Source organism: Cryptotermes secundus, unplaced genomic scaffold (assembly GCF_002891405.2).
Source record: "Cryptotermes secundus unplaced genomic scaffold, Csec_1.0 scaffold1548, whole genome shotgun sequence".
NCBI lineage: Eukaryota > Metazoa > Arthropoda > Insecta > Blattodea > Kalotermitidae > Cryptotermes > Cryptotermes secundus.
In genome coordinates this window covers 63,197-82,042 of record NW_019721017.1, presented here as the reverse complement: position 1 = coordinate 82,042, position 18,846 = coordinate 63,197, and the positions used below count along the sequence as shown (strand labels likewise).

Here is an 18,846-nt window from a genome sequence, read left to right as displayed (position 1 = left end):
CAGCTAACCTCTGCTGTGATAATGGATCACTATTGCTGTAATGGCACATACATGAGGGAGGAGACGGTGGGCAGCACCAGAAGTGGTGACTGAGAGAACTACTGGGTAGCAGGTGAACACGTATGTCCATATATTCAGACTAGCCCATCTCACCAGATGGGCTCCTTCATGCACCACCCAAGGGCCACGCCCTGTAGGGATTACAGGTTCCTCCAAGGTATTTTCACTGTATTTATATAGATGCATTTGGACAGTCCTACTTTGTCATGTGTTGACATGTTGGTAATACTGTGCAGGTGCGAGGAGTGTAATAAAACGTTTTCAAGAAGTGTGAACCTACTTGCTCACAAGAGGGCAGCTCACTCAGATGCGCGTCCATTTGGCTGTCAACTGTGCATGAACAGATTCAAGACAAAGGCTCACCTAGTAAAGCACCTGTCTTGTATCCACAAAGATCTCATGAAGTCGGTAGTGAACTTCATGAAGGAAGAGCAACCTTCTAAGTAAGTAAGTGGCATTTTAAATTCATCAGGAAACTGGTCTTTTATAAGCTTTTGTTGAAACAAGTTTTATAGTGAGGTCTAAAAGAATTGTATAGCTTATTATATTTTATGCTCATTTAACTTTTATATAGTTCCTTATCAGGTGGTACATGTTATTTTAAAATGTTGGTTTTTTTGTTTGTCTAGTGTCTTTGACCTTTCTTATCTTTGCCCATTTAATCAAGGGTACTGAATGTATTTATGAGGTGTACTCTCTTAGAGCAGATTCTGATAGAACAATGTAAGCACTCCTAACTCATGCAGAAACACATTTCTGTACTTTAAAATGAATATGTCTGAAAAGTACTGCTGTAGCACAGCTGGGCCAGTTGTGATCCAGCCCATTGGCCTTGTAGTTTCGTCCAGTGAGTCACAATCTTTCAGCAGTAGTTTGTGGCTTAAAGTATAGCCTGTGACAGGGATAGGTTAACTTTAATTTTTTTTTTGGCCATGTTAAATCAGTAGATCACAATCTGATATGCAATTTTTCTGAATGTATAACTGTTATCCCACAGGATCTCATGTAATTATGTTTTCAGAAACGAGTATAGAAGAATACAAAGACAGTTGTTTATGTACTCACTGCTGTGGACAGTCTTTCCTCCATTCTTTTCCCAGACATACCCCAGATGAGGCATTTACCACCAGTGTTTGGTTGTGATCTGCTGCTAATGATGGGTTGAGCATGATGATCATGGTTTGCAGGGGGTACCAGCTTATCTGAACTGTGGGGATGTGGCCTGGTACATTTCCCAAATTTTTATGCATGATAGATGCCATCGCCATTTTTGGACTTTTGATCTTTTTAATTCATATATTCAATAGGTTGATCCTTCCATTATGACTTGCAGCATCCAGTGACCTTTTTCATATAGGCATACAGTCTATTAGTGATATTTACAAGTATTTAACATCCATAACTGTCACACAGGTACAGTTGGACCAGTCAGTTGAAAACAGCCAAACACTACATGTCAGCAACTCTTAAAAATGTACAAAACAATATGAAAAACAATGTACAATACAGTCACTTTTTTATCAGAATCCCCATGCTATAGCTTTTTTTTTATTGCTAGTGGGGTGGGACTAAGTCCCTTGTACTGCGGCCACTTCTGGCCTATTGTATCAGCCCCAGATGATAGGTGAGGGTGATTGTGGAGCAGTTGGTGGAATGAAAATTGGCAAAGAAAACCGAAGTACTCTGAGAAAACCTGCCCCAGCACCACTTGACCAGACCCGGGATCAAACACGGACTGCCACGGTGGAAAGCCAGTGACTAACCACTTGAGCTATGGTGCAGCCATGCTATAGCTTACCTACCAAGGATAACTCCCAGCAAATCAATATAAAGCAGTAAATATATTTAATCCATCGAAAACATAAGTCAGCCACATAAAACATAGCATCATATGTTTTGTGAAGATAACAGTCCAAAGACCATCTATATACCTACTTCTATAACTTATCAAAACTAACTTGAATTTCCAAAGTACCATCAATCATTGTTACAAAAAGTCTCTTGTAGAGAATAAAAACAGTTTTATGATAAATAACTTATTAATTTATTTTTAAAACCCTTTAAATTTTCTACCATATTTTATTTATTTACTTGACGAAGTATATGTCTTTATATTTGAGGTCTTTTCATCTAATTGCTGTATTTCCACAAATTGAGTTCTACCAGTAAGCTATGAACTCATCCATGAGCGTATGCTTGCTCTAAGTCCATACAACTCCAATTTAGCAAGCAGTAGTTTATGATTTGTTACATTAGTTGGTTGTTATGGAATATGATATAGTTGTAGTTTTTCATTACATTGGTTCCAAATTAGAGCTGTTATTCTGAACTCTATAATTTAAATTGAATATATTTAATTTATTTTAAATTCTGCTGTGCCTGTAAGAGATTTTATTTCTGCAGTTTCTTTGGTAGAGGTGAAAGTTTTATCTGTGAGCAAAAAAAAAAATCAGCACCTGCAAAATAGATTTTACTTCAGATCAAACTCAGAACCCTCTAAATGAGAGTCCACTGTTTTATCCTGACACCACCAGGTTCCCTTGTCTTCTAAAATATGTGATTTTTTTATGGAAGTGCTGAAGACAAATTTTACTGTTAAGAAATTGAATCCAGGAAGTTTGAAGAAGAAACATATTACAAAGAGAACATGTTTGTAGGACTGATGGAATATTGTAGCTCAGATTTAATTTTCTTGGCCGCATGTAGTGTCTATTAGGATTGAATTGTTCAGCACTTCAAATAAATGATAACAAAATTTTTGTCCTAGCAGCATTAATAGATAAATTTGGATTGAAAGTGATTAGGTTGATGGTTTTAAGATGGGTTTATTGTGCCAAGCTAAGAAAGTATGAATTGCCAATTGTTCAAACCTGGCAAAATTGATTCAAGCTGGAAGTAAGACAGTATGTTCTGATATTCACAGACTTAATTCTATTTGAAATGAAGTAGAGTTACCGCAGCAGTGGAAGGAATTTACTGTTGAACCTGTTTGTGAAAAGGATGGTAAAATTTACCATAATAATTATTGAGGAATGTCACTGGTGTAAAATATATTCATTCATTCATTCATTTATTGTATATTCCATAAATCCATATACATAGATATAGAACCAGTCACATAGTACATATAGTACATATGCAAAATTATACCCAAATTCTCCTCTCAGGGTTAACTTCATAGGCAACAACATTATTCAGAATCATCAGTATGGATTTTGGGAGAGTATGTTTACTAATGGCCAGATATTCTGCAATAAGGCCTTGGCCAATTAATTGGGTCACTATAGAATTAGTACTTGATATTTTATAGACTAACTCCATATTGATGTGGCTGAATACATGAGAAGACTTTATTGCATGCAGTCACCACAAAAGCTTAGCGGCCTCCGTAGTCTAGAGGTAACGTTCCCACCTCATGACTCGTGGTACGCGGGTTCAAATACCCGGTGGAGGTCGTCGAATTTTTAAGGGCGGAAAAATTCAGGGAACAAGTCCTCCGGGAGGGACTTTAAGCTGTGTGTCCCGTGTTGTAACTTTACGGCACGTAAAAGAACCTCATATCCCCAAAGGGGATCACTGAGCCAAATTCCAGGACGTTTCCTGCCCAACAGTAGTCTCTAAGGCCTCTGATAGATGGGGGAAGCATTATAGATACCGGTAAGCAAGTGGCCGAACTCGCTTGCTTGGCGGGACTGATGGTACGCACCATTTATCGGTAGGGTATAGAGACTGGTAGAATATCATAGAGGGAAGCACAATAGATCAAACTGGTCGCGGTGCATGGGGAAACCTACCCTCTCTAACTAACTAACTAACTAACTAACTAAGTAACTACCACAAAAGCTTCAAATTATATGCAGATATTCTGCATTTATTAATCCTTGGAGAAAAATGAATAAGGACTAGATTCATCTATCTCAGGATAAGGTGCAATGGAGAACCCTGTGGACATGAAATGAACCCTTGGGGCTTTGTAACAAATTAGCTTAGCTACTGTTCCTCCCAAGGAGGATCTTCCTTCTTTGAGTTTATTATGTTGAAATTGTATTGGTATTTATTATGTGAATAAATCTGTATGTATGATCTTGAACCTGCTTATTTTCCTCAGCATCTCCAAAATTTTCCTGATCTCCTCCGTTTTACTTCCTTACAGCCACGTTGCTTCAAGGTAGCAGCAGGTGGAATTCTGTGGACACATGTCAACCCGATGAGGTCTGTGGGACTGCACATCATAGTGTGGTGAGGATAACACTTTGTATTCAGGAGATCCATAGTCTGTATCTCAGTCAGGAGTTGGATTTTCTTTACTGAGGTTATCTGTGTTTTTCTCAACCCTTCAGAGTGAAGTGTCAGAATAATTTCTCAATAGGTCACAACCACTTCCCCATCCTACCAACTCACTCTTCATTTTTCTTTCAGTGCAGCACTGCTGATAGCATAATTAACTTTTAAGGACCAGTGACAAGATTATGACTGTTGAGACATTATCTTGTCTTGTGATGAGAAGGGTAACCCTTATCATTCCCTAATTTAACTTGTCTCATTTTGGTCCATCACACTATTAATTACAGAGTAGATAATGGAAAGTTCAGTCCAGTGTGACATACGAGTTTACAACACTTCAGTCCTCATTCACCTTACATGTTTCGATTCAAAACAATCATCCTCAGAGGCGCACCACTACTTCAAGAAGCGCCATTGTGAGTGCCTAAGACAAACATCAAAACCAACCATGATAACAAAATTTATATAGAGAGCATTAGTCATATCTAAAGTGCATATTGTTAAAATATCTCATGTGACAGTGTTTCCTTATCGTAGTGGTGCACCTCTGAGGATGATTCTTTTGAATCGAAACATGTAAGGTGAATGAGGACTGAAGTGTTGTATGTCACACCGGACTGAACTTTTCATTATCTACTCTTACCATTCCCCTTTCTTTCCAGCCTCATTCATGCCAGCGGAAATTTAATTGTTGCCGAAGATGTATAACATGAAGCTTTGATATTGGAAAGTCTGAAACTATTGCCTCGGAGCGTGTTTACTGAGCGAGATCGCATAGCAACAGTCATGGTGCCAACTGCATAGAAGATGCTGCACTCCCATTGTTGCCTTGCGTGTATTTGGTTGCGAGGTTTTTAACTGTCGGTTACCTAGCAACGTGGTGTCTGTCCACTTTACAATAGGTACCGACGGTAAAGCGGCAGGGGGCATGAAGCTGACCACTGGCTTCCATCTAGTGCTGAGGTTAAGAATGGTGGAGCTATACCTCCACTCCCCCTACGTCTTCACGGTGTAGTGAGTTATTAAGTGCAGATGTAACTCTACTTTTTATATGGAAGAAACGAGATATTGGATGATGATTAGCTTCAACCAACTTAGGGCGTTTGTGAATTACAGCAGTGGTGTAGGAAAAAGACAGGACTGTGTTGTTATTTGAAAAGATTTATTTGTACAGCTTGTCTACATACGTAATCGTATAAGGGAGTTATGTCGAATTCTTAATTCATCAAGCCTCATTGTCACGAACTAGACGTAAATTTGCCGCCTGGGGCCTAGGGTGGAACAGATATTGAAGGTCATACACCGGAGGCGCTAGAAATGCTCTTATGTAAACATCTGAAATGACTGTCGTGCAGAAATAAGGCGGAGGTCCCCCAGTTTCGAGCACCCGAGGTGGCGTTGCTTTCCATACCAGTAACACGGCATATAACAGCTAAAACTTTGGACACCAAAATTAGGAAATTAAAGTTTTCTTGTATAATAAAACGTTTGGGAATGAGGATTAAAATTCTCCCTGGAAATTCTACCGCAGTACGTGCACACCATTTTAACAACCGTTGCTACGGTACATATAAGTAAGAGTACAGAGTAATTCTATAGTAATATTTGGTGTTCTCTGTTAAGTCGGCGTCAGGAAACGACAGATACGTTTTATGTACGAGTATACTGAACCTACTGTTGCAGCGACAGTCATACTAAGAGTTCTTTTGCATAATAATACTTTTTTTGTGGTTTAATATTAACAAACTCGAAAAATGATTTAAGTATCGGTATATGCTATAGATGTTAACGTGGATATGTGTTTAAATCATGTACCGATTTGTTACACGATGAGCGATTTTTTCTTATATAAAATCGATTAATGTCGATTCGAGTTTCACAAAACTGTGAATGGACAGGATGCCTTTATTCAAAGTAATTCCTGTTCTAAATCAGATAACCGGTTATAGATACAGCAAGACAAAACACTTTCTTGTTTTCATTCAGTTTAGATATTTCATGCGTCATTTTGTTCCCAAACAGAATTATTATTACCTTGTCGAAGGAGAATGCAAAACTGTCATCTCAAATGTCTTTATTCGCTTCATTCTGACGGGTCATATGCCAGTTACCCTGACAGGATTTTCCTGGTTTTCCTGAGTCTTCTAGACAGATGCTGGGGTATACATCATAACAAGCTATGACCCCTTCCTCCAATTAATTATTCATAGCTATTTTTCTATTCGACGTTGTGTAATCGATGCAGTTGAGAAATCGTCGTTAAGTAAACTTATCTGATAACCTTTAAAGAGGAAAGCTACTATCCATTTGCTCTAGACCGCTGCAGACGAACCAGAGTCACACTCAGGGGCAACAACAAATAGTTGATCGCAGCCACGACCGTCAGTCAGTTGTGTTCGTGCTCTGTAGACGGCCGCGCACTTACTACAGAGATAAAAGGAACGACGTGACACAAAAATTTGCAGTTAGATTCTAACTTTGTATTGTTATTATTGCCTTTTTTGACAATAGAAAAAAGCGGCCAGCAGCAGTGTTTACCTTCGTATTTCCGTTGCAGTGGCTGCTAATGCAATGCGTGTGACGCTCCGAAGAGTGGTCTAACAATCTCATTGTGGCATGCAGTTACCAACGATGACAATGGAGGATAGAAATGGGTAACAATCCACTTGCTGCAATTGTTACGAATTTTACAGTTTAATTCTTTTAGTGGTTGTGTCATTTCCACTCGAATTTGCGTTAAATTAACGAAGAGTGTAGGCGGAATGATTAGAGACAAAAGAATCCCAATTCTTTAATTTGTTAAATCACTTTCAGACTTTAATTTACCATAGTGTTTTAAGTAGCAATATAAATGTATTGCGGTTAATGAACGAAATTTTATATCTGAATTTCAGCTGTGAAATATCTTTTCGGTCCTAATTCCGAAGAAGTGTAGTTTATAATCCAGTCTATTTTGTTTGTTCTGCCATCTATCGACCAAAGGATTCGGCATTTATATCCACATTGATAATTTCTTTCGTATAGCCCTCATGTAGCGTACGGATGTGAAAATAGTAACCTAACTAGTAGATTCTAAAGGGTCCTGATATACGGATCCTCACGCGCCGATGCCTGGCGAGCAACTGAAGTAGTGTGGACGAAGATTTACGAGCACAAGCCTGGCGAGCACGAGCACGATTAATGATTCCCTGAAATTTTTGGCCACCTGTTTTCTTCCACCTTTTCCTACATGCAGCAGTTTCGTCAGCTGCGTTATCGACCTTAACTTTCTTGCATGTTCCAACACGTATTCTATTGTCCTGACCTTATAGTTCCAAATTAAGACAAGCATGTATGCCTGCAATCGCAGTATTTCCAATATATTGGTGCAGTAATATCAGGGAGTGCGTATTAGAAACTAGACGGTGCATTGGTTAAACCACTGAAGACTGATATTCATCAAATCAAGCATAAGACATCAGTTCGTACCTTACAGGAAACACAATACTTCTCCATTGCGAAGACCAATAACTTAATACTGTTTAGGAAATATTCACAGTTTATTCTTAAAACCATACGAAACACACAAGCACGCCGTGTTGGCAAAATGCAGAGCAGCTGGTACATACAATTACCGCTGTGCTTTAAAACGCTTGGCCCGTGCTTAAATTATATTCTTGCATTGCTGCTGGCGAATGCCTCCTTTCACTGCCAAGATGTCTGTCACAGAAACCTGCTAATGGCCGTAATGGGGCCCCAGGTTACAACTGACAGCAGTTACTTTCTCTTCACTGTTGTCAGTGACGTACTGTTTGTAAGGTAGACCGGTGTTCGATTCCTATGAGAAACGGTAGGCCTATATATATATATATATATTCGGGGTCTCTCAGCCTCTTTGCAGATTACTGTTTTCTGGGATGTTACGCCGTGAAGTCTGGTATGATACTATAATTTCAGAGGAACTTGCTTCCTCAGTCTTCAGGACAGCATAATGACTTCTGCATAGTTAATTATTTTTTTTCATTTTGTAAAGAACTCCTGAAGACGTTGAAAATATAAATGTCTCCTCCCTTATTAGCCTTTTATGAGGATGCTCTTTTGAGTGATGCAGAGATGTAAAATGGAATGTATTAAATTTTGTATGTCAAAGTCACATTGAGACTGACTGACAGTTACGATCTTGTTTTTGTGAGGCGCCCTCTCTGACGAGAGAACGGGCCTCTCTTTTGTATATGCTGCTGGTCCACGCCAGCACAGTCTTTCTCGGGTCCGAGTCCCTTGGTACTCGAGACCATATTTTATTGTCTCAGATTTGAGACTTCCTTTTTCGTCGTCTCCTACGACTCGCAGGGTCACGGTGGAGGTATTCGAACCCGCCTTCACACTGGTCAAATTATGTATGGTTTCCCCTCTATCATTTTTATTTAATTATTTTTTGAAATGTAATTAGTTCGCTTGCGGACTCAAGCCACGGAGTTTGTTTGCTTTGTTTTTGTTAATGTAATGTACTTCATACTCAAAATTTGTTTAGCCATATTTGAAAATTTTGTCACGTATATTAATCTTATTTACTGCGCTACAATTCTATGTAGTTCTTGGCTTTCCCCATGGTTTCATAACAAATTATTCCGGGGTGGAGTCATTAGCCCCACACCCAACCCTCGACCCGGAGGACCAGATACTATACTTCGTCTGGCCTATACCCTTTGACCTGTCTGGCATGGTTGGCCCTATCAGGAGCTTACGTTCCCAAAAGCATAAATCTCCGAGTCACTGCGTCCCCCAAACCACCTCCCCACGATAGGGCGGTAATAGTTGAGGATATCATATACGTATTAGGTTTGTGTATTTACTGGCCTTCATCGGAGAGAAGGCGAGTCGTGAGATGGATAGATCTGGTCGACCTTGGCCGATCTGATGTTCATGTAGAGGCACATTGAGCTTACCAACGGCAAAGCTAAGAGTCGACCGAAAACCACGCCGATATTTTCCAGCGCAGAATATACATGCAGGTGGGTCTTGGTAGTAGGCTTATATTCTCATTGTTGTAGGATAATACGCATATATTCTCTTAAATATCTTTCTTCGTATCACAGTCCTTTAAAACAGATATAATTGTATGTATCATCTGCTGAAACATTCAGAATATGTATGTATTTCGCATGATTTTCACAATAAGCAACGATTTTTTCCCTAAACAGTATTGAACTGTTGGTCTTTGTAACGAAGACTTTCTGTGTTTCCTGCGAGGTAGGAACTGAATTTTTGTGTGTTGTACAGATGGTCTTCCGGTTTCGAAGAGTTAATGCAAGCCGAATTTATGAACACAGTAAAAATCACTCGAAAACAGCTCCTTCGCTTGTCTTCTGAAAATTAACAGTTGCTCATTTGCATTCTTTATGAGATCGTCGATCCGTCTGAAATAAAGGTAAAGTTTTGTGCGCTGAATTTGCCATCGCAAATGGATAGTAATGGATATACTAGTTCTCTTCGTTCCTTCACTTCATGCCTTGACTGCTTGAATGTGCGCATAGGGACGTTATTCCTGTCCAATTACATAATAATGACAGAAGGCTGGATTCCTTGCATACTGTTTAGTGTTGACACACGTAGACACCGCATAACAAGGAAAGCAACCATAAGTTTTTAAATGTTTTATTTCATCGGTAAGGTGGCTGTGTGAGATCTGAAATTCTCAGCGGCAATGAGTGCCAGGATTACGGCGCTCTAGGGTATGATGCCGTGTAGCTTTGTAGATTCATGCCAAACGTCGGTACTTACACGTTAAACTACATGTCGCCATGTCTCACAACACCTTAATTTTGAGCAAAGTGGTCCGCTATGTGTTGGAGGACCGAAATATGATTCCGCCCAGAGCATGGACTTTTTTGTTTTTTTTGCATTTCGGAAGAAACGTTGCAAAAATGCAACTTTTAAATTTGTCATGTCTGCCTGTTCATGTGCCTGCATATGAGATTTGGAAATCCGGTAAACGTATTCTCACGAAATTTCATATTCGGGAGTTTTACAAAAAATATTTTGACACTCCAAATTTAGTTTAAAACTAACAAAATAATGGGCATTTTGCATGCGTGTCGGCCATAAAAGGTAAAGCTATCTCTGCAACAGGCCGTGGAGGCCGATAGCGTTGTGAGACATCGAGGATCCGACGTCAGATTATTGACTCACAGATGGCAGTGAGGTAGCTACGTAAATATTGAAGGGGAAAAAAATGTTTCAAATAGTGGTTTTGGGAGAAACGAAAAAAAAATGCAATTTATGCCCAGTACACTTTTCTGTAAGCCTTAAATTGTAATAAACGACAGAAAATAAAAGTAAAGCTATCCCTGTAACAGGCCGTGGAGGCCCATTGCGTTGTGAGATGTTGAGGTTCCCACATTTTCTAAACAATCGGCTCACAGATGGTGGTAAGGTCAGCCTTACGCGCCGGCCGCCCTTTACCATCAAGAACATCGAAGAATATTCCTGGTACTCATTTATGTTAGAGGCTAAGTCGACCCCAGGGCCATAGTGCTACCGGAATGATTAGGTCAACTGAAAAAAAAAATCCAATGACCTTATCGGGACTTGAACCCGCAACCTGCCGGCTTGTAGCATAGTGCCTCAACCAACTACGCTACCTCGTGCCCCCAATGAACGACAAATACGAATGTAATCTAAATTATATATTTCATCTCATATGCCAGTTTACTGCATGAGAGTGGTATTTTTGAGAAACTCGGATAATTTCGATTTAGGCTTTACGTACAGTTTGCTTTGGGCCGATAGTTCCAAAATTTCATTCACTGTACAACTTTTAGAGAAAATTCCCCTAGTACGAAATGTAATATAAATCTGTTTAGTAGTTCTAAGATTCAGATAGTAGGACACGACCTCTCCACTGTGCATGCCTTCCATATACTGCACACAAGTATCGAAGATGTATGTTGTTTGCTGTAAATGCTTCGGCGTAGTGTGTGAATTACAAAAAGCAGGCCGAAGTATCGCGTGATTTGTGGTATTTCTGCTTCGTAAGTCTGTCTAAGCCGGTCACGGTAGCCGAGCGGTCTAAGGCATGCACTGTCTTCGCTCGCTCGGAAGCCGGGATCCTGGGTTCGAATCCCACTCAGGGCATGGATGTTTGTGTGCGTTGTTCTGTGTTTGTCTACAGGTAGAGGCCTTGCGACGAGCTGATCACCCGTCCAAGGAGTCCTACCGTATGTGTAAGATCTAGTAAACCGAAGTGAACGGAGTTCATGGAGGTAGGCCTAGGCCCACTGGGGCTGTAGTGCCAAGGGGGGGTGGGAAGTCTAATTCATAACTTGAAGCACTGTGGTGTTTATGCTATGTCAGAAATCAACAGGTCTAAGCACAGTGTTACACTTCCCAGTCGTGTGTCTTGACGATCACTGGTTCGGACATAATTCTCGAAATAAAGGGTTTTCATTTGTGATTAATAGAAAGGTAAAAATGAAGGTTTGCCTCTGTTTAATTAAACACCACGTCATGAAGACGTGCGCATCTTAACCTCGGCGCTGAATTGAGATCAATGGTCTACTTCAATCCCCGGCCGTTTTACTTGCTGGACAATAGCCTCAGGTACCTGGGCAGGATGCTGGTTCAGTCTCAAAGCTGGTCTGGGCGCTGTGGAGAAAGAAACATCTTTGACCCTGTCGGAAATGGAACACCCATTCCTCGGTCGTCCAGACCGTAGCCAAGTCACTATACTGACTGAGCTATTCCAGTTCATTCATTAATAATTAATATAGAAAGTTACATAATTGTAGAAATATAATTCATGTAAGAAGAGAAGTTTTTTTTACTAGGCGTTTTTATTTATTTATTTATTTTTTATTTTAGAAAATTACGCGTGATCCGCAAGATACAGAAAGTTGAGAACCGCTGTTTTATGGGCACTGAGCCCGATTAATAAGAAATGTAGGTCTATCTAGCAGCCAGGATGGCTATTGCGTGGACAATAATGGAGCCAGGGTCGAAGGTATTTTTTTTTATCTTTTCTTCATTTCCCAGACCGGCTATGTGACACACCCATCCTTCTATGCAGTGGGTGCCAGGGGCTCCTCCGGGAGGTGAAGCTGACCACTCACCTTTATCCAATGCCAATATTAAGAATTCGTGGAACTTTGCCTCCACTCCCTCATACGTGTTCATGGCGTGGTGCTTAATAAAGTCTACCTGTATAAGATTTGAGGTTCTCAAGATGGTGGAAGTTTAAACTGACGTCATCTGTGTTATTTGGCGTGAGGGCCTAGGCTGAATTTATTTGTTTCAAGATAGGGTCCACTGAGGGCTGTTATGGACACTGTACTGAACCTTCGCATTCCATAAAAGATGAGGAAATTTTAAGCTAATTGATTGACTGATGGCTGTTCAACGAGGACTCTGTTCTGTGAAGTTGACTGGACTTCTGAACTATGACACCGTATAAGGTAAAAGCATCCCTGTAACAGACCGCGGAGGCCCATAGGGTTGTGAGATGTTGAGGCTCCCACATTTTCTCTAGACAGTTGACTCACAGATGGTGGTGAAGTTGTCAGCTTTACGCGCCGGCCGCCCTTTACCTCCAGGAATATTCCTGGTACTCGTTTCTGTTAGACGCTGAGTCGACCCAAGGGCCATAATGCGGCTGGAAGGATTAGGTAAACTGAAAAAAAAAATCCACCTCCTCGGGACTCGATCCGCGACCTTCCGGCTTGTAGCATAGTGCCTCAACCAACTATGTTACCGCATGGCCAATGACGCCATATAGTGTCGTGTATTACTCCCGACGTTTCGGAGGAACTTGCTTGCTCCACGTTTACAGTATGTCTCAGGTTCGTTCGGAACGTCTGTATTCACGTCAGATCACATGGTGTCGTAACTCACGTGACCACAATCTAAATGTATGTAGTCAGTGGAGCATGATCTTCGCTTTGTTTGTTTTTATGAACTGCTCGAAACTTGATAAATACTCGTTACATATGTAGGTTGGTCTGAATATTTATGTGTTTGTTCTTCGAGCGTCACTAATTCATACGGAACTCTTTTATTGTTAATGAAGCATGGCCCCTACAGTTCATTAGGCCGTATTTGTATTTACTGACAATGAATTCTCGACCATATGACAGTGAAATTTGAGGTTCTGGATGACATATTTATTTCAAGGTAGTAACAGATACAATGTTGTGCCCTCGGTTATTCAGGGGGTGTGACCTTTATTTGACGAAGGGGTGACGTTATGCCCAATTTATTAGAAATTCTTTATATAAGTTTTGTAAAATATGAATGTATTAAGTGACCCACTGGATGGCTGGCCGGAAACGGGTTGTCAGCGTGGTGGCTGACGCCTCGCATTCCTAGTCAGTCGAGTATGTGGCATTTGTTAAAGATTGCTTACGAATCAGTTGAACGACAGAGAGTCGAGTCTCACTTTCGAAAGTCAGGTCATCGACCAGTAGGAAATTGCCGACTTCAAGGTTTTGAACGAACAGTGTTTTCACGAGTTGCGAAAATTTGTAATAATTTCTGGCGCTCGGACGGGAGAGGCCGTTTTGGGGCATTCTGACTCTAGCCAGTCGACTCGAGAAGTCGTGTTGTAGAGCCTGTGTGAAGCAGTCCCGCTCATCTTCATTGTGCGACTCATCTGGTCGCATGATTAAATGTTAGAACACAGAAGATCGGTTAATTGATTACTTGTTAGGATATGAGTTTTGATTCACTAATTGATTGATTGTGAAGGTAAAATAATTTGTATATTGTTAAGATACAAAATATGTTTCACTCAGTGATGGTTACAGTGTGAATTTTGTTCGCTGTTATTGTACGATAACTGTGGTTTACTGATTGTAGAGTATATAAATTTGATTTAAGCCATGTAGATTTAGTAGACTAGGGGTAGTAAGGTTTAAGAGGTTAATACAGGGTGTGTAATCGCAGATTGTGTGAATTAATAGGTTGTATATATGTAATTGTTGATTTAATTATATTTGTTTTTGTTTTAACATGTTGAGTGTTTATTGTGGTATTTGTAATCATTATTTCATTGGACGGGGTAGGAGATACCTACAGATGTCCGATAGGGGTATGATTACAGGTCTTGACCCCTTGGGATACAACAAAATTTGTCGCATCGGTGGGGATACAACAAAACTGGTTTCGGAGATGGGATATAATAGGATTTTTATGAGTTCCCACGGGGATGTCGTTTGGCACCACAATAACCATACATAGCCTGTCTTCCTACGAAGGAGCATAAAGCCAAAATGATTGAAGTCATGTAGGCTCATGCATATTCTGGGCCAGAGGTTCCTAAACGTTTTACTTGCTGCACGAATTCCCTTGCATCTGAGCAGATTCTTTGTAGGATGTGGCTGGATTCAGCTGGCTAAGGGTAATGGCCAATGGCAGGCTCTTCTGGACATTATAATGAACCTTATCATTCCATAGAAGATGAGGGATCTCTTGAGTAACTAAGCGGCTGTTAGCTTCTCAGGAAGGGCGCTGCTCCCTCCCCTATAGCAACCTGCATATATTGAAGAGGGTAATGGAATGACTCCATGGAGCCGAGTCCTCCTTGAGACGCCACCAGTTTGTCAATTACTCGAGTATTACCCAACGTTATATGGAACCCGAAGGTTCATTGCCATGTTCACACAGGCCCTCCGCTTGTCCTTATCTTGAGCTAAATCAATTCAGTCCTATCACCCCCATCCTCTTTCTCTAACATCCGTTTTAATATTACCCTCGTACTTACACATAGGTGCTCCTAGTTGTATTCTTCCTTCTGGCTTTCCCGCTAAAATCAAGATTAATGGAATATCTGGCGAAAATTAAACATATATAAATATTTCACAATCTCTCTTCCCCACCCCCCCACAGTTTCCACAGATAACCCTAACCATTATGTTGATTCACCCTTACACTTCTTAGGTCTTGAGAGGCTTTGAAATCATTGAACATGTGTGCTAGAAAAATTAAATTTCTGAAAAGACAGTTTGATAAATTATTAAATTATTTATTATTTATGTTCCGAGTCAACAACCACAAAGCCAGTTACAGACAGTACAATGTAGATAAAGGTAATTGTATTATACACAATCACATCATAAAGTCAAAGTCAAGTTACAGGCAAGCACTGGAGGAAAAACACATTAATTCAGAGAAGTAAACAAACAAAAAATAGTCTAGAGTTACATTTTTCTCGGCAGATGTCGGCGCTGGTATGCTGGCTGACGACACTGTAATAGCACTAAAACACTGCCGTTTATTGCTTCCAGTATCAGGCACTGTCGTAATTAANGTGATTATTATTATTATTATTATTATGGTTCCTGGTTGGGGTGAGGCTGAGTGCACTTGGTACGCAGGCCACTAGTCCCATTATATCCATATGAATATGGAGAAACTGGAGGAATGAGAATTGGTAGAGGAAACCGAAGTACTCGCAGAAAACCCGCTACCAGTGTCAATTTGTCCACCACAAATCCCATATTTTGCGACGTGGGATCGAACCCATGTCGCCGCCATGGGAAGCTGGCTGAGCTATGGCAGGAATCTTGTTTTAGCTTAACTACTTTACAGGGCTCTAAAATAGAACGCTTCTCTCTGATCTAAGTATATTATTGGGCTCCTTGTCCTGTAATTTTCTCCCATATCCTGTCATTTCATTACGCTCATGGAATAAGTGACTGAGTAACCAACGGCATGGGGTGAAGTCCTTCTTCAGAACCTAACAGTCGCTCAGCTGCTCAAGAAATTTCCTGCGGTTTGTTTAACTCGATTGTTCATTGCTGTGTTCACAACAGCCCGTCTAAGATCAGTTTTAATGTAGATGTCCTTATGTTTTAGTCAGTCTTGGCTGCATACGGTCTGCATGATTTGAATATCGGGGTTCGATTCCCGACAGGGACAAATATTTTTCTGTTCTCCACAGCGCCCAGAACGGCTGTGTGGCCCTCCCAGCCCCCTATCGAGTGGGTACGAGCAAGCTATTTCCGAGCCTGAACGTAACGTCTGACCTCCACCTGCTGGTGAGGTTAAAATACATGGAGCTATACTTCATTTTCCCCATAATTCTTCAAGGCCTGATGCTTCATTAAGCACAGGGACAGCTATAAATACTCGTATATCGCACAGCTTTGATATCATACCATCTACGCCTCTTTTTTCCCAGAGGTCGCTTTCCCTCAGGTTCTACAGCCAGAATGTTTTCGCATTTCTGATTTCTCCCAAGATGCCTTGTTTTTACATCTTCCATGAATTGCGATTTATAATTAATTTATCGTGTTCTGTCAAATTCTGTGTACATATTGTTTTATGGAGGGAGGTAATCACTTGAGGCTGTGAGGTCATCCCCTGTAACGCAACGCCCTGCCAAGGACGTGATCCATTATTCTGAAAACGCGGGAACACTCGATTCTACCTTGACACAGTTCAGCTCACGTTCGTCCACGCAGGAACAGATAAAACCAGTATTTACACAAGAGTGAAGCAGGCGGATATAACGGGCACAGCTACTAGACACTCTCTTCCAACTTCTTGCTGCCAACTCGCTAAAATCATGTTGTAGGAGCATTACAAGCCAATCACGGTGGCCGCGCAGTCTTAAGGCATGAACTGTCTTCGCTCTCTCGAACGCTGGGATCGTGGGTTCGAATCCCACTCAAGACATGCATGTCTGTGTGTAGGTAGCGGCCTTGCGACGGGCCGATGCCCCGTCCGAGGAGTCCTAATAGACTGTGGATACGATTAAGGAACTGAGAAATTGGCCAGGGTCCAACTAAGGGACCGTAGAGCCATAGAGATAAGTAGGAGCATTACAGGCTTCTTATCTATACACACATTACTCACACATCAGCTTCTTATCAGTGGTGGTACTTGTATTTATCTACTAGGGAATAAAATAATTACCATAAAGTAAAACAAAGAACCTTTAACTGAACCTTGTTAAGGTTTGTCTAAAAGAAAATACAGGGAAAACTAAATGCATGTTTATATCTTGTTACCGGAATTCAGAGCAAAGTTATGAGAAAAATATAGCTAATGGATCCTTTGGAAATGTAGAAGAGTTACAATTATCCGGGGACGACAATCACACGTCGGAATTTGAATCATGAGGAAATTAAGAGCAGATTAAATTCGAGTAGTGCTGGCAACCATTCAGTTCAGAACATGTTTTCTCGTCTGCTGTCTAGAAACGTAAAAATTAAATGTACAGAATTATTGTTTTGTAGTTTTATATGAGTATGAAACTTGGTCTCTGAGGAGAATATTTGGACCCAAGAGGGATGAAATAATATGAGGTTGGCAAAAGATGCATAATATGGAGCATCATGAATTTGTACGCCTCTCCAAATAATATTACAATGATCAAGTCAAGAGGGATGAGATGAGCCGGGCATGTAGCATTCATGGGAGCGAAGAGGAATTCATGAAGGGTTTTAATCAGAAAGCCAGAAGAAAAGAGACCTCTTGGAAGACCTAAACGTAGACGTTATTAAAATGGTATTTTTGAGGAATGAGATGGCATTGTATGGCGTGGATTAATCTGACTGAAGTTAGAGACCAGTGGCCGGCTGTTATGAGCACAGTAATGAACCTTCCTTTTCCGTATAATATTGGGAAATTCTTGAGTAGCTGGGCCACTGTTCGTATCTCGAGAAGGACTCGTCACCATGAAGTTAGTTCATCAGCATCCATGGGAAACCATCACCTCCATAATGTTCATAACAGTTCACCACTAGATGTAAATCGTACGTTCAGTAGTAGTATGTAGTAGCAGTATCATTATCATTAGATGCAGCAACGGTAGTAGTAGTAGTAGTAGCAGCAGCAGCAGCAGTTGTAGTATTGTAGTAGTAGTAATAGTGGTGGTGATGGTTGTGGTAATAGTAGTTGTAATGGTGGTAGTAATAGCAATTGTGGTAGTAGTAGCAGCAGCAGCAGTAGTAGTAGTAGTAGTAGTAGTAGTGATGATGCTCCTTTTAAAATAATAATAGTAGAATACGCGGAAGAATAGCCAGCCGGTTACTAAATAAATAAGGAAATGGAGCGAAATGACTTGTCGATTACATAAACCTGTTTTCTCGTAAAATCGAAGAGAGCAATGACCTTGAAATACTCGAGATGTGAGAGATCTTCGGCGGCCGCAGAGCTGGGAATTTTCTTGGCGTCAGATCTGGTTTCAACTTTCCAGCTCCGTGACGCCGTACAGTTACTCGATTGCTTAAGGCGAATCAGGTGGATCTTTGAATGACTCATAACTTGTTCCGAAACAATGCGGCTACGTCAGCAGTATCAGGGAACACCTGGACGGAATCTCAGACGTGGAATTGGCTATTCTGACTGACTCTCTCCATAACGTTCCTCCACACGAATTCCTTTCAGAGGATTCCGACATCTTCCACTTACCGTTTTCAATGACTTTGTGACGTAATGTAATAGGCTCTTGAATCAGCCGATGATTTGATATCCATATCTACTGAGTAAATGAGAACCCTATAGTCCACATATCAACGAATCAGT

General features: G+C 40.7%; 1 protein-coding gene across 8 annotated transcripts in view; it reads left to right on the top strand.

Annotated features, from left to right (window-relative positions):
* The window catches only part of LOC111875307 (facilitated trehalose transporter Tret1), a 45,927-nt gene that overhangs the window by 13,057 nt on the left and 14,024 nt on the right, over window positions 1-18,846 (top strand). For 2 of the 8 annotated variants that reach the window (XR_004514186.1, XR_004514185.1), the window contains exons 6-7: window positions 297-503; window positions 4,214-4,299. Coding sequence is in view for 4 of the 8 variants with exons in the window: in XM_033755778.1 (XP_033611669.1) it covers window positions 297-503; window positions 1,082-1,175 (301 nt within the window). In the remaining 4 variants the exon portion in view is untranslated. Of the gene's footprint in view, window positions 1-296; window positions 508-1,081; window positions 1,638-4,213; window positions 4,300-5,006; window positions 5,945-6,726; window positions 6,999-9,269; window positions 9,336-18,846 lie in introns of those variants that run through there. The other 6 variants (XR_004514187.1, XM_033755778.1, XM_033755779.1 and 3 more) reach the window with 6 other exon arrangements.